General features: G+C 45.0%; 1 protein-coding gene across 3 annotated transcripts in view; it reads left to right on the forward strand.

Moving 5' to 3' along the window:
• Nucleotides 1-5,021: 5,021 nt before the first annotated feature.
• MAGI2 (membrane associated guanylate kinase, WW and PDZ domain containing 2) overlaps nt 5,022-13,357 on the forward strand; it is a gene marked incomplete at both ends in the record, with an annotated part of 698,114 nt that continues 689,778 nt past the window's right edge. For all 3 annotated transcript variants that reach the window (XM_084205311.1, XM_084205312.1, XM_084205313.1), the window contains one exon: nt 5,022-5,322. In XM_084205311.1, the coding sequence (XP_084061437.1) occupies nt 5,022-5,322 (301 nt within the window). The remainder of the gene's footprint in view (nt 5,323-13,357) is intronic.

Here is a 13,357-nt window from a genome sequence, read left to right on the forward strand (position 1 = left end):
AGATAAATAGCCTGAGGTTTTAGCCTTTCTAAAGCAAGTGTTCTCAAAAGCTGAAGCCAGGAAATGGGAAAAGATTATACTAGAAATAACTCTAGGCTCATACTAATAAAACTAAGACTCATAGAAGACATGTGTGACTGTAGTGAATGTGGTAACAAATTTCTAGTGTTTTTTTGGTGAAATTTGCTGCTGAGAAGGTTAGGAATTTTTTGCTTTTATACAAAGAAATAAAGGACATGGCATTTTCACAGAATCCCAAGGAGAACATTCAGAGCTTCAAGCAGAAGAAATCAACTAAGGCACACTGGAGCTCCACTGATGGGAAGATTATCTGCTGCAAACTTTTCAGGTAACTAAAGGTATAGGGAAAATACTTGTGATTTTGGATTTAATCATCTGAATTCCTGGTCCTAGATGAATACATGTCCTGTGATGAATCTATATTGTAGTGTTGAGAAGCTTATTTAAGAATAACTGTTGGGTGGCTAAGGTGCTAAATAGAAAACTAGAGAAAAGAGGAATTATGCCCATACTAAAATGGATAAAATAAGAGAGCAATATCATGTAGTTATCATCCAGTTACACAGGGAGCCTGCGCTGAAGAAGGAAATTTAATGTCTTCTGAGTTCAAGTCCAACATTACAAACACAATTACAAGGCAGAGAACTCCATTCCTGCATAAATAATAGAAGGTAATGGATGTATTTTCTTTTTATCCCCTTTGGCATGTGCAATACATCATTTTCTGTTTGAGGAATTCACTTATCCATGGCATACTGAAAATAAAACCAGAATTCAGTTACTTTTTACTGAATCTCTAATGTTACAGTAGGAAGGATTCCTTTCCAGCTACCAAATATAACTATTTATGAAGTCTCACGCTTCAGCTTACTCATGTGCTCAACTTTACTCCCAAATGTACAGTGACTTACTGGTTCCTGTGTTTACAGCCTCAGATTTAAAGGAATAATAAAGACATTTGTGTTGTTTGGTGAATGCGTTTCATTATGTGCTGTTGTTACTTTTGCTCACAGGAAATGCCTTGTGTTAGATACCCTTACATTCACACTCTGGGCCAGCTCACAGCCCCTCCTGGGATGAACCAATGGAAGGAACTAACAGAAAGGTCTTGGCAAATCACAGAGTCCTTTTCAGGCTCTTCAGGGGTCAGACAGTAAATCTGCTCACTCACTCCTTCAGTCCCATGCTGAGACGCTTGCTCTGTCAGGGACAAGAATAATCTGGTTGCACAGATACTCCTCTACCTCTAAATTAATTTATTTTTATTTGTAAAAATTAAACAAAATTAGCTGAAATGGTGCCAAGCAAACTATGCATTTCTGGTATTACTGCCCTAGAGTCAAAGCACGTAAGCCAGTTATGATATCATGGCAAAATTTTATCCATAAACAGTCAACTCAAAACTCTAAAATCTTATGGCTCCTGTGAGAAAATGCTGCAGAGCAACACCATGTTCTTCAGCCATCCTTCACTCTCTCCTGATCTTAACAGGTATGGCCTGCCATTCTCCTCACCAAGTTTTCTTGGTCCCTGAACCTGGAAACTGCCATCCTTTCCTGACATGAGGATCAACCAACAGACAGATCTGCTTTGGGAAAACCATTAAGGCTCCTTCCATCTAATCTCCCACTTCTCTGCCAAACTGCAGATGCCTGTGCTAGGATCTGTCTGGCTCACATTGCTGCCCACCTCCAGAAGGCAAAGTTAATGCCCCTGCAACATCAATTCCACCACCTCTACATGGTATTATTTTACATTAATACAACTGCAGTTAGACATGAAGGGTTTATACAGCTGGATCTGTCCATAGCACATGTGAAATCAGAAATGTTCTACCCATTACCTACTGTTAATGTCATCTGTCTTAAAATGGTAATAAGCACTTAAAAAACTCTGATCAATACCTTACTTGAGACTCCTAAGTAATAGAAAAATAACATCCCCAGCATGCCCTTCCCCCATCTAGGGATATTTTCAATATTTCTTGAAATATTTATTAAAAGATGCATTTTTGGCAGATGTCCTAATGTTGTACATATATTGTGGTAAACATGGAGTTACTTAAAAATTTATTTTAATTATAAGACAAATCAACAGCAATACTAAACTCGCAGAATGACTACAAACTCCAAATTAGGAAATGGTGACCACTTTTGAAGAGTGGACTTTAGTAGAGCAGATGACTCAGCAAAGAAGTGATTTTGGTAAAATATTGGAAGAATAACAGGATGTTATGTCTTGTATTCCTCTTTTCAGCCATTTGGTTCCTACCCCATTTCTGAACTAAAAACCAAGACAAATTGAAAAGGCAGGGCTACAGAAAGACTCTGTTGGGCTACCTACGGACTCTCTGGCTCTCTTTCCAAATGCCTTAGCCTCTTTTTGTCCAGAGCAGAGCCCCTGCTCCCTCGTGACAACAGGACATTCATGATGGTCTTTGGAAAAGGAGACCATTACATGCCCTTGTCCCACCAGTGAAAACATCTTAGTACCTTCCAGTCAAGGAACCTTCCCAGCTCCCCTCTCATCTTCAGCTGTCTGTACTTATGCATCTCATGTTTCCAGATATCTGGGGTCTTGGTTTGTTTATCTTTTGAGCCCACTTTTGTGAAGCCATTCACACACAGAGTTTTGCACTTCTGACCAGGCCCCCACAGCAAAACAGGTGAAGTAACTTGCAAATACAGATGTCAGTAATTTCTCAATGTTTTCTTCCCCTCTGCATGTGTCTTTCTTCCCCTCTGGAACTCAAGTGATTCTGAGGGAAAATGAACTGAAGAACCCTGTTTTCCCACAGACTTACAGTGAGGCTGATAATGAGCTGTAATTGAAACTTTTCTCATTACCAAGACATTTATATGGTCTCTCAACCATGTGAATCACTGTTTAATAAGAGGCAAGTTCATGTTACAGCCTTTGGGACATTTACAGGATCTCTCAGCCCTACCCAGCCGCCTGTTTTCATGAAATAGCTTAATTATATTTGAGATAGATTTGGGTGAAACTGCCCAACAGCTTCAAAAGTTATTGGAGAAGTAAAGGAGACACAGCCAAGCATGATCACATAAAGGCCTGTTTCCATAGAAACCAAGAGGAAAAACAGCCGTACAATTTGGAAAATTTCATTGCGGAGTCACTTTAATTGAAATTTTAAAAATATCTGACCATCTTTAAATCACATGCCATAACACAAAGTACATTTCTCCTGCCTTATCCCATTCAATACCCTGTCTGCAGACACCTGCCTTCATGTCCCACTCTCCTATATCCCATAGGCACAAAAACTACGCTTCTTAAAGTCAGGATGTTGTTCCGAGTGTATTTTTTCAACCTCCACTTCGGATGAAAACTATTTTTTTAGTCAAGGCAAGTTTCCTAGAAAGACAAGCCTATTGCTACACTCCATTGCTCTCACACATGCGAGGCATATGACAGAACTAAGTAAAGGGAGAGCTCACAGGAGGAGCAAGCTATGGTATCACCTGCTGAACAGTGTATCCAATGCTGGGGCTCCAGGGAAGGTCTGCAGGTTGGAGTGTGGCATTCTGGCTAAGGACAAGTAGCAGAAGGGAATCGGTGCGAGGGTGGTGAACACTTGCTGGGTGACAGTCAGTAAATTTCATGGTTAGAACTGCCACCCCTCTCTTTGTCATACCCACTTCAGGTGCAGCACCCACCTGAGCCATTAGCTCTGGCCACAGCACCCAGCGTAAACAATAATGCCCATGTGCAACTCAACAAAATGAGGTCTCCTCTCCTCTCCACGGCCGTGGCACGGAGATCCTCGAAGCAAACAGGTGTCCCTTGGTTTTGCAGCCACAGCCCGAAGCCCAGCTGCCTTCGGTCCTTCCCGGCCGCGAGCAGAGTTCCTGGACGGCAGGACCCTTCCCGCTCCGGCTCGGGCAGCTCCCCAGCGACGCGATGGCCCCGTACGGATCGAGGCGCTGCCGCTCCCTTGGCAGCTGCAGAGCGGGACTGACCGGGCACTGTCCGGCCGGAGCGGGGCGGCACCGGGCACTGTCCGGCGGAGAGGGGCGGCACCGGGCACTGTCCGGCCGAGCCGGCCCGGGACGATGCCGAGCAGTGTCCGGCCGGGCCGGAGCGGTACCGGGCAGTGTCCGGCCGGGCCGGCCCGGGGCGATGCCGAGCAGTGACCGTCCGGGCCGGGGCGGCGCCGGGCAATGTCCGGCCGGGGCGGCGCCGGGCAGTGTCCGGCCGGGCCGGGCCGGGGGCAGGCGCTGGCAGTGTCCGGCCGGGCCGGGCCGAGACGGTACCGGGCAGTGTCCGGCCGGGGCGGGGCGGAGGCAGGCGCTGGGCAGTGTCCGGCCGGGCCGAGGCGGTACCGGGCAGTGTCCGGCCGGGCCGGGGCGGGGGCAGGCGCTGGGCAGTGTCCGGCCGGGGCGGGGCGGGCGGCGGGGCCAGCCCCACCGCTCTCCCGAGCGCCCCCTCCCTGCCGGGGCCGAGCTGGGGCCGGGCGGGGGTCGCCGCTCTCCCTCCCGCCCGCCGAGCGCCCTCGCCCCCCCGGCCGGGCCGTTCTCCGCCTTCTGCCGGCCGTGCCAGGCAGCCTCTCTCTCGGCCTTCACTACCGGGTCAGGCGAGGCGGGAGCGGCGAAACAGCGCCCGCCTCGCTCCGGCACCGACACCGACACCCCTCCTCCTCCTCCCCGCGCCGCGGCCGTCCCCTCCCTCCCGCTGCCTCCCTCCCTCCTCCCTCCTCCCTCCTGCCAGTTTCTCTACAACTAGTGCATCCACGCGCAGGCAGGGTCCGGCCGCCGCGGCTGCCATGGATATCAGCTAAAGCCGGGAGGAGCGGGCACAGAGGCGCTCCCCGACCCAGCTCGCAGCCCGCGGGGCCGCCGGCCGGCACAGCCGCGGCCGCTGCCGCCCGCCCCGAGCCTGCCCGGAGGAGCGCGGCTGCCCCGGGGAGTGGGGGCAGAGAGGGAGGGGGGGAAGAAGCACAAGACTGCAGGGAGGGAGTCGGGCAGAGCATCCCCACGGCAATGTCCAAGGGCTTGAAGAAAAAAAGCCACTGGACGAGCAGAGTCCACGAGATCGTGATCGTGAGGAACCCGGAGGGTCAGCTGGGCTTCGAGCTGAAGGGGGGCGCCGAGAATGGGCAGTTCCCCTACCTGGGGGAAGTGAAGCCCGGCAAGGTGGCCTATGAGGGCGGCAGCAAGTTGGTGCCGGAGGAGCTGCTGCTGGAGGTGAACGAGACCCCCGTGGCCGGGCTCACCATCAGGGATGTGCTGGCCGTGATCAAGCACTGCAAGGACCCCATCCGCCTCAAGTGCGTCAAGCAAGGTAAGGCAGGCACGGGCCCCCTCTCTGCCCACCCCCTGGGGGCCGGGGCAGATCTGGGGGAGCGGAGGGGGAGCAACTTTGTTGCTGCAGTTTGACTTTCCCCCTCCCCGCCGGAGCCGCCCCCTCCCCGGCGGCGGGGGGAGGATGCGAGCGGCGCTGCGCGGTACCCGCAGCCGGGCGAATTAAATGTGCGTCAGTGACAGCGCTTCGCCATGCCGGGGGGGGCCGGGCGGGGGGCGGCGGCAGCACCCCCTGCAGCCCCGCTCTCACGGGGACGGGTCCCCCCCGGCCCGGCCCGGCCCGGCCCGACCCGACCCATCGGACCCGGTCCCCGCCGCCCCTCCGGTCGCCGCTGCCGCTGGCGCTGCCGGGGGGCCGGAGCGGCGGCCGGGGCCGGCTGCGGAGCGGGGCTTGCCCTTGGCTTCGCCTCTCTCCGGGCTCCTTGGCGTGGGGACAGGGGCTGCCGCCGCTCGCCGGGTCCCTGGTGGCGCCCAGGGTGGCTTTAGCATCTCTTGAGTGTCATTAGCGGAAAAGTCATTCATTTGATCCCTGGTGAAAACGATCGCTAATCCCAGGGAGCGGGGAGCTCAGAGCAAGTGAGAGGACAGGCAGAAAGAAACTTTTGGGAGAGAACGGTATACTCTTGCCTCGCCTCTGTTTCTCTTATTTATTTTGAAGTACTGTAATAGGTTAATGCGTTTCCAGGAAAGTCAGTAGAGAAGAGGCGCCACAAATGCTGTTTACATGTTTGTTTCTGTCCTCTTTAAACTATGCTGAGTTGAGTTCTCTGCAGCTGAACGCTCGCGCGGAGGTTTCTGCTACCCCAGCAGCATTTCTGAGCACAGGAGCTGCTCTGGGAACCGAGTCTGTAGGTGCTCCTTGGCTATGGGTGGTGCAGCGGCTGTAGGCGTATCGCTCAAGTACGCATTCCAGCCGGGCAGTGAGCCCAGCCATTGAAAACTTGGGAATTTCTGCGGTGGGAAGTTTTTAGATACCATGCATCAGAGGCGCTTATGCTCTGCAACTCTAGCCATCAGCCTGTGCTCAGAGGACGCAGAGGAGAATCTTTCTGGCACTGGGTATAATTTGGCAATTTTACTTCCTCTTTGTAATTGATGGTTTATTGTTGAAAGTATAATTTGCGATACTTCCAAATGCTTGAAGAATATGCTAGTTATCAGTTTATCCAGACATGACAGAACCAGTAGAAAGAATCTGATTTCCACTCAGGCCTTCAGAATGTACTTTATTGTATAGTCAGTTATCTCCATGAGGTCAAGCTCTATATACAGATACGATCTGGGAGTTTTTGATTTGTCCTTATGGGTAAGTTGTGCAATATGCTGTAGATCATATCTTGGCAGTCGGGCTATGCAGAGAGACACAATAGTTCATGTGATAAGTGAAGATTAAAAATGACTATAATAGATTCTGTCTTGGCACTGTAGTGTCATCTTTGGGAACTCCAGGAAAGCTGCTCTTTACTGTCCTCTTTTTATTAATAATTTTAGTGTGAGTGGTCTTACTGAGGAAGGATTCCAGAAGTAGCAGCATTTGAAGTGTCCAGAAGATAAGGGCAGATTGTCTGTAAACTAATTTTAACTTTTTTTTTTTTTTCAGAAATCCTACAGATTCTTTACAATAAGGCAAATTTAGGGTTACTTTGAGTTGCTAGGTGAAACATATGTCCTATTTCTCCACTGTTTTTATAACATTTCTCTTTGAGTCAAAGCAACCACTGGTGATTCATTAATGTGTGCACCCTTAATAAATTACCTGTCATACATGAATTAGGGACACTAGTCAGGCTTTTAGTCTGGGAATTACTGCAGTCTTCTGCATGAGACATAAAGGATAAATTCTAAATTCTATCTAATTCTGTGTATCTGTACCTGTATCTCTACATACCTGAGGAGTTTCAGTTCAGTATGTTAACTCACCACAGTTTTATTGCAAGTTCTCAAAGCACTGGCCTCATGTCTGTGTGTTTGGAAATGACAGTTCAGCATAGATTCTTGGACTCAGAAAGACTTCCTGGCTGGAATGATCTTTCATGTGCTCCAGCATCCTTTATGCCAAAGAGAGGCCTTCTGGATCCAACTTCCTGTTGGGAAAAAAAAAAGAAAAAAGTCAATGTTTTGTGCACTTTACTACCTGGCTCCTCCTTCGAGTGTGAGCCAGTGCATCCCTGCGCCCCTCGGTGACAAAGCACAGGCAGCCACGTTACAGCAATATCACTATTCCCTGACAGTGCTTTGCAGCAGTGTGTAGGAGAGAAAAGGCTGAGCAATAAAATCTTTATATGTTTTTGTAACTTTTTTACTCCTTTTAATTATGAAGCACCTTTACTGTGCTGGAACAAGGTTAATGACTCCATTATTGTTGTTTCTGCATAATTTATCAATGCTATCTCTGTCAATTAGAATAGCATGACCTTGAATGCACCATGTGACTGTAGCTGCTTCTTCAGGCTGCCTAGGAATGAAGTCAGAGAGAGAAATGTGGAGGTAGGACACGACTATTTATAATGTGATCTTTAAGAGATTGTGAGTATTTCTCTTGTTTGAAAGTTTTGACAATTCAGCAGTGAAAATTTACTTGTAGATGAAATCAGGGAATGGCTGAATTAGCTGCTTTAAAGCATAGAAAAGGTGCTTTCATGATTTTTCCTTATGTTATGTCTTATTAAACACTCCTCTCTCTGGAATAATTAAATACTTCATCATTTATCCCATTACTAGATGAAATACTACTTTTGAAAAGTCAAATGGAATATTGCTGTTTTGTGTTAGCTAAACATCTTGAGTTATAAAAACCCCAAACATATAATGTAGGAGTTGCTGCATATTATGAGGAGGAGTAAACTTCATGAGAAACTGATTTGCAGTTCCATGATATAATTCAACATGAATTCTTCTAGGTATGACACCAGATAAATAAATAGGGTTTTAATGCAGGATGTTGTACCTGGGTTTGCATGAGGAGAAAAGACCTTATGAATCATTATTATTATTATTTAGTCTTAATTGTAAGAACTCACAAAGAAATATTCCTTGGAGACTATTTCCTGTTTGGGTTTTTTTTGTTAGGTTGTTTTTTTTTTTTTTTGAGAGCCACTTGTTGTGCTACTGTTGGCAGAATCACAGAGAATCTCTGGAAACACATGGGATGAAATCTTGGCCCAGATGAAGTCAAAGGCCAAGCTGTCTTTGACATCAGATAAAGAAGGCAGGGTTTCCTCTGCAAAACCCCATGCTATTTTGAATAGATACCCTTCCAATCAGAGAATTGTATACAGCAGTTACATTAGTTGGGCGTATTGCAAATGTACATTTTGACCTTCTGCTCCTTTGGGTGAGGATAAGAGCCTTTTACTGTTCCTTAAAGAAATACTTCTGAATTTCAGATGTGTTTGTTTTCACATGCAGAACAGTTTGGATTAAGTGCTGTCTTCTTCCCACACATGTACAGATGCGTAGTTGTAAAAGTAGCAGTGTGTTAAGGGAAGGCATCTTAATTTGGATAAGTAATCACATGGGGAAGAGTCATACAGGGAGCAATGTTTCCCCCAGTTCCACTGTCTGTTCACTGCTGTCTCAGATCCACAGTAATTCCCAGCAGTGGCTGACCAGGTCTGTGCTGTGCACGCTCACTCCTTGAAGGGTTGCACGAACAGCCCACTTGATTGTGCTGCATGAACCAGGATTTTTATTCTTTACATAGAGTGATAAACTTCCACAGATGCCCTCAGTAGAATCCCAGTGAGCAGTCTGAAAACATGGATTTCAGAACTCAGGAGCATTGCAGCAGATTTTGTCCTGGAGCTCTTGCCTGATGCATCTTTTTCTCAAGGAAAGTGGTGTGGATGCATTAAGTAACCAGGTGATCTGAGCAACTGGACAATTTAATTTATTTTTAGAAGTATTTAGTGGTATGACTATTTCAAAGATGAATAAAACAGACACTTTCTATGGATAGTTTCTAATGCCTCTTATCTGACTCTAAATAGTCAGACTTTAAGTCTCAACCCTAATTCTTTATCTCCTTATGCAAAAAAGGCATTTAGTACACATAATGTAAGGAGGAACTAAAGTTTAATTTTCTCAATCCAATCATTCACTTAATAGTAAGCATATTCTAGAATGTTTTGCTGAGTGTAGGTGTACTTGGGCATATTTTCAAGTGCTCTCCCAGTCAGGAAAAGGTTGGGACCCTCATTAGGATGGATGGACACAAGAGCAGCCAAGTTTGGGCAGGCTGCATCCTCCACATCCTATTCCTGGTGGCTGTGACTGTGGTTGCCAAGCAAAGACTAAAAGGACACAGGATGGTACTGTCCCAACACCCACTTATTTGTGGCTACGGGGTTTAGCAGCCTTGTGGTGTTTTTTCTTAGAGGGGTCATCCATAAGCTTTGCAATTAAAACCTGGCTTAACTTTTAAAATTTCTTTAAAAGTCTCTGACAGGCTGTTTGACAGAGAAATGCAGGAATGTGGTGATTTTCTGAAGTTTTGGCTGCATGGGCAAACATGTTAGCTAGCTAAAATATTAGTATTTTACTACAGACTTTTTCATACACATATTCCTATGTATACTTATGTTTTTTAAAAACAATGTCTTATTATTTAAGGTCATAAATAATTATCTTCTACATTCCTTAAAACACTCTGTGCATATAGTCTTTTGGTGATCTTTTATTCCTGGATATCATTATATACTATATTCCAAGATGGGAAGGTTGGATATAGCTTTCTTCACAAGAACAGTATTTTGAAACAGAAAGCTGCATGATTTTACAGAATAAAAAAATCACAAGGGTCTTTCAAAAACCAGATCCAAAGAACCCTGAAAACCTACATGGTTTACTTTTCTTTATAACTTTTGCATAGATAGTATTTAAAAATAAACTTACTCCTTTTTTTCCTAATTTGTGCTCCTTAGGATTTTATTAACTTCTGAAATTAAATTCAGAGTTATTTTTTTACCATTACTTTATGTTATTCTTATGCTTGTCCATCTTAATTTAAAGACCATTGAAGCTGACTTCTGACTCATGTAGCTTGTGATTTATTCTTCAGCTCCTCCAGAGAGCTTGTGATGTTTCATGTCAGGGACTCTGTGTTCACTGGCAGTAGAATTATAATCATCAGTCTTTTTCCTTCCCTGAGAATTACAAATGTGCCATTAAAGGATGGGGCCATGACTTTGTTAGTGCATCATTTCCTTGAAGAAATTAAATAATTGAGAGTGTTCTGCTTAGTTCTGTTTAGTCACATAAGGTAAAGTTAATTTTACAGTAGAACTTGTACATCTGTTGATACTGTTGACATCAAAGGAAAGTACTGGTGTGGGGGGTAGAATTGTGTCTGACTTCCTTTATGCATCCTATAACCTCACCTGCATTAATTCAGCATTTCATGAAGGATGTGGATTCTGAGCTTTTGCTTTCAGTGTTCTTGATCTTCTCCTTGCTCTTTTAGATGAGGAGCTCCTTTCATGACATGAAAGATTCTATAAATTATTCATCTACATATTTTGTATACAAGAAGTGGTGTATACATGGAAAAAGTACTCCTTCAAAAGGGACTTGTGGGAGGAGGTGGTCACAACTGTGATTTAGAAAGAGTGATGGAAAGTGCTGCAGTAGCTGTAGAAGCAGATGTTTCTTGTTTTTCTCTTCCTCATGGTGCTATAAACAAATAAAAGGATTTTTTTTTTTTACTGGGGACCATCGAGGCAAAGTTCAAAGAGCATAGTGATATTTTTTTGACTGTGTTAACATTCTCAAACTAATGTTTTTGCTTATGTACCTAGGTGTTTATAAATATAACAATATACATAAAAATTTGTACAATCTTTGGTTTTTTGAGACCGGTAGAAATTTTCATCTTTAGGTTGAGATTGTGTAAGAATTTGTATAGTACTGCTCTGCAAGTATTGCTGCAGTACTACTTTAGAATATTTTTCATTCAAGTTTTGGTGCAAATATATATGACAGTTACAATGAACCCATACACTCTGGTGGTCAAGCAATGTACAGAATGGCACAGGATTCTGCAGTGGGAAATAAAACAATCATAAACTTTAGAATAAGATTGACTAGATGCCTGTCCAAGTAGGTGCAGTCTAGAGCAGAGAGTTGGAACTATTGATTTCAGTGGCAAAGTGCCTGTCATTGGGTTTTGCTGCTGAATGCCATTGCAATGCTGGCCTTAACTGAATTTTCTAAAACCACAGGGGCTGTGATCCCAACAGTATCTCTTCAGCACACCCAGTTTGTTACAAATCTGCTTTTCTTCTATCCAGTAAGAAAGTGCCATAGTTTTCTGGACATTTGTCTAGCTTTCTAACTGCAGGCTGAAACTACCCCATGAAAAGTGCAATGGTGGGCAGAAGTAAGAGAAAAAAAAGATACTTAAGGACTTTACCAAAAATTATTTAGCATTCCTAAACTGGACAAAATCCTCATTGGAAAATGATAATCTCAGAAACAGTGCTTATGGTTTGAATGTTCTTTTAATGTTAACCTAAAATCTCTCATTTATTCAAACCTGCTATCAATCTGGAGACTTCACTAGAAGCTGAGCTGAAAGAAAGCTGTTGTTTGTGTGTATCTGCCATGTATTTATCCTTTTTACATTATTCTTGAACTCCTAGTCAGTACCTTCAGATTGCTAGAATCCAGAAAGCTTAATCAAAAGGTAGCTTGCTGTCAACACAGCACTACCAGGTATCTTCTCATTCATACATCCATTATGATTAGTAATATATGAATAATGCTGTTTCGCTCTGCTTATCAGCTTCAGACGTTTCTCCTGGGTGTCTTTGATTATTTCCACAGCGCGTGAATTTGAGATGAAGGAAGGTAAGACAAGGAACAAAATGGAGAAAGTAAAATTGTGTGAAAGTTCCAGGAAAAAAATTTAGAGGTTATTAAAGTACATTACTGGTTTTAGAATTTATGTGTTCTGTCATATTCAAGACAGAGTACAACCCTGTGCCTGCAGCACAGGAAAAACCAGCATGGGGAACATGTGTTTCCTAGGTCAGTCTTAGTTTCTCAAAACATGTTGAAATCATAGAATCATTTAGTTTGGAAAAGACCTTTAAGATCATTGATTCCAACTCTTAACCCAGCACTGCCAAGCCCACCATTAAACTGTAACCTTAAGTGCCAGGGTTGGGTGGCTCAACCCCTTTCCTGGGCAGTTTTTTCCAATGTTTGACAATGCTTTCAGAAAAGAATTTTTTTCCTAATATCCAATCTAAGCCTCCCTTGTGCAACTTGAGGCCATTTCTTCTTGTCCTGTTGTTTGTTATCTGGGGAAAGAGGCTGACTCCCACCCAGCTACCCCTCCTTTAGGGCAGATGTAGAGAGTGATGAGGTGTCCCCTGAGCCTCTTTTTCTCCAGGCAAAACACCCCCCTCACTCAGCCACTCCTCATCAGACTTGTGCTCTCTGGACATGCTCCAGCACCTCAATATCTGTCTTGTAATGAGTGGCCCAGAACTGAAAACACAAGATTGTTGATAAAGACATTGAGCAGGCCTGCCCCAAATAGTGAGCCCTGAGGAGCCCCACAGGTGACTGCCCACCAGCAGGATGTAGCTTCATTCACTCCACTCTCTAGGCTTACCATCCAGTCTGTTTTATATGCAGCAAATGGTGCACCAATCCAAGCTATGACCAACTCTTTTCTCCAGAAGAATGCTGGTGTAAAGCTGTCCCTCTAAAATATGCACAATTAACTCACTCCAAAGGAAAAAATAGCATTCCTGATTCTTCAGATGAAAGCATGAGTTATTGTTAACATGTCTGTGTTTCTGTCCCAAATTCTCATGAAAGCAGGGTGAAATAATGGTGCCACCTGAGAAGTGGGGGAGGAACATATTTTTGTGTAGGATGACTTTCCTACGTGAGTGATGTTCCTACAAAAAAAGAGATTTACCAGGTAGTATTTTGTCATGGACAGAACTGCACGCTGGGTTCCTTGCTGCTGAGGCAGCACCTCAGCCTCCCTGGCTCTATTTCTG

Source organism: Fringilla coelebs (assembly GCF_963513975.1).
Source record: "Fringilla coelebs genome assembly, chromosome: 5".
Lineage (NCBI taxonomy): Eukaryota > Metazoa > Chordata > Aves > Passeriformes > Fringillidae > Fringilla > Fringilla coelebs.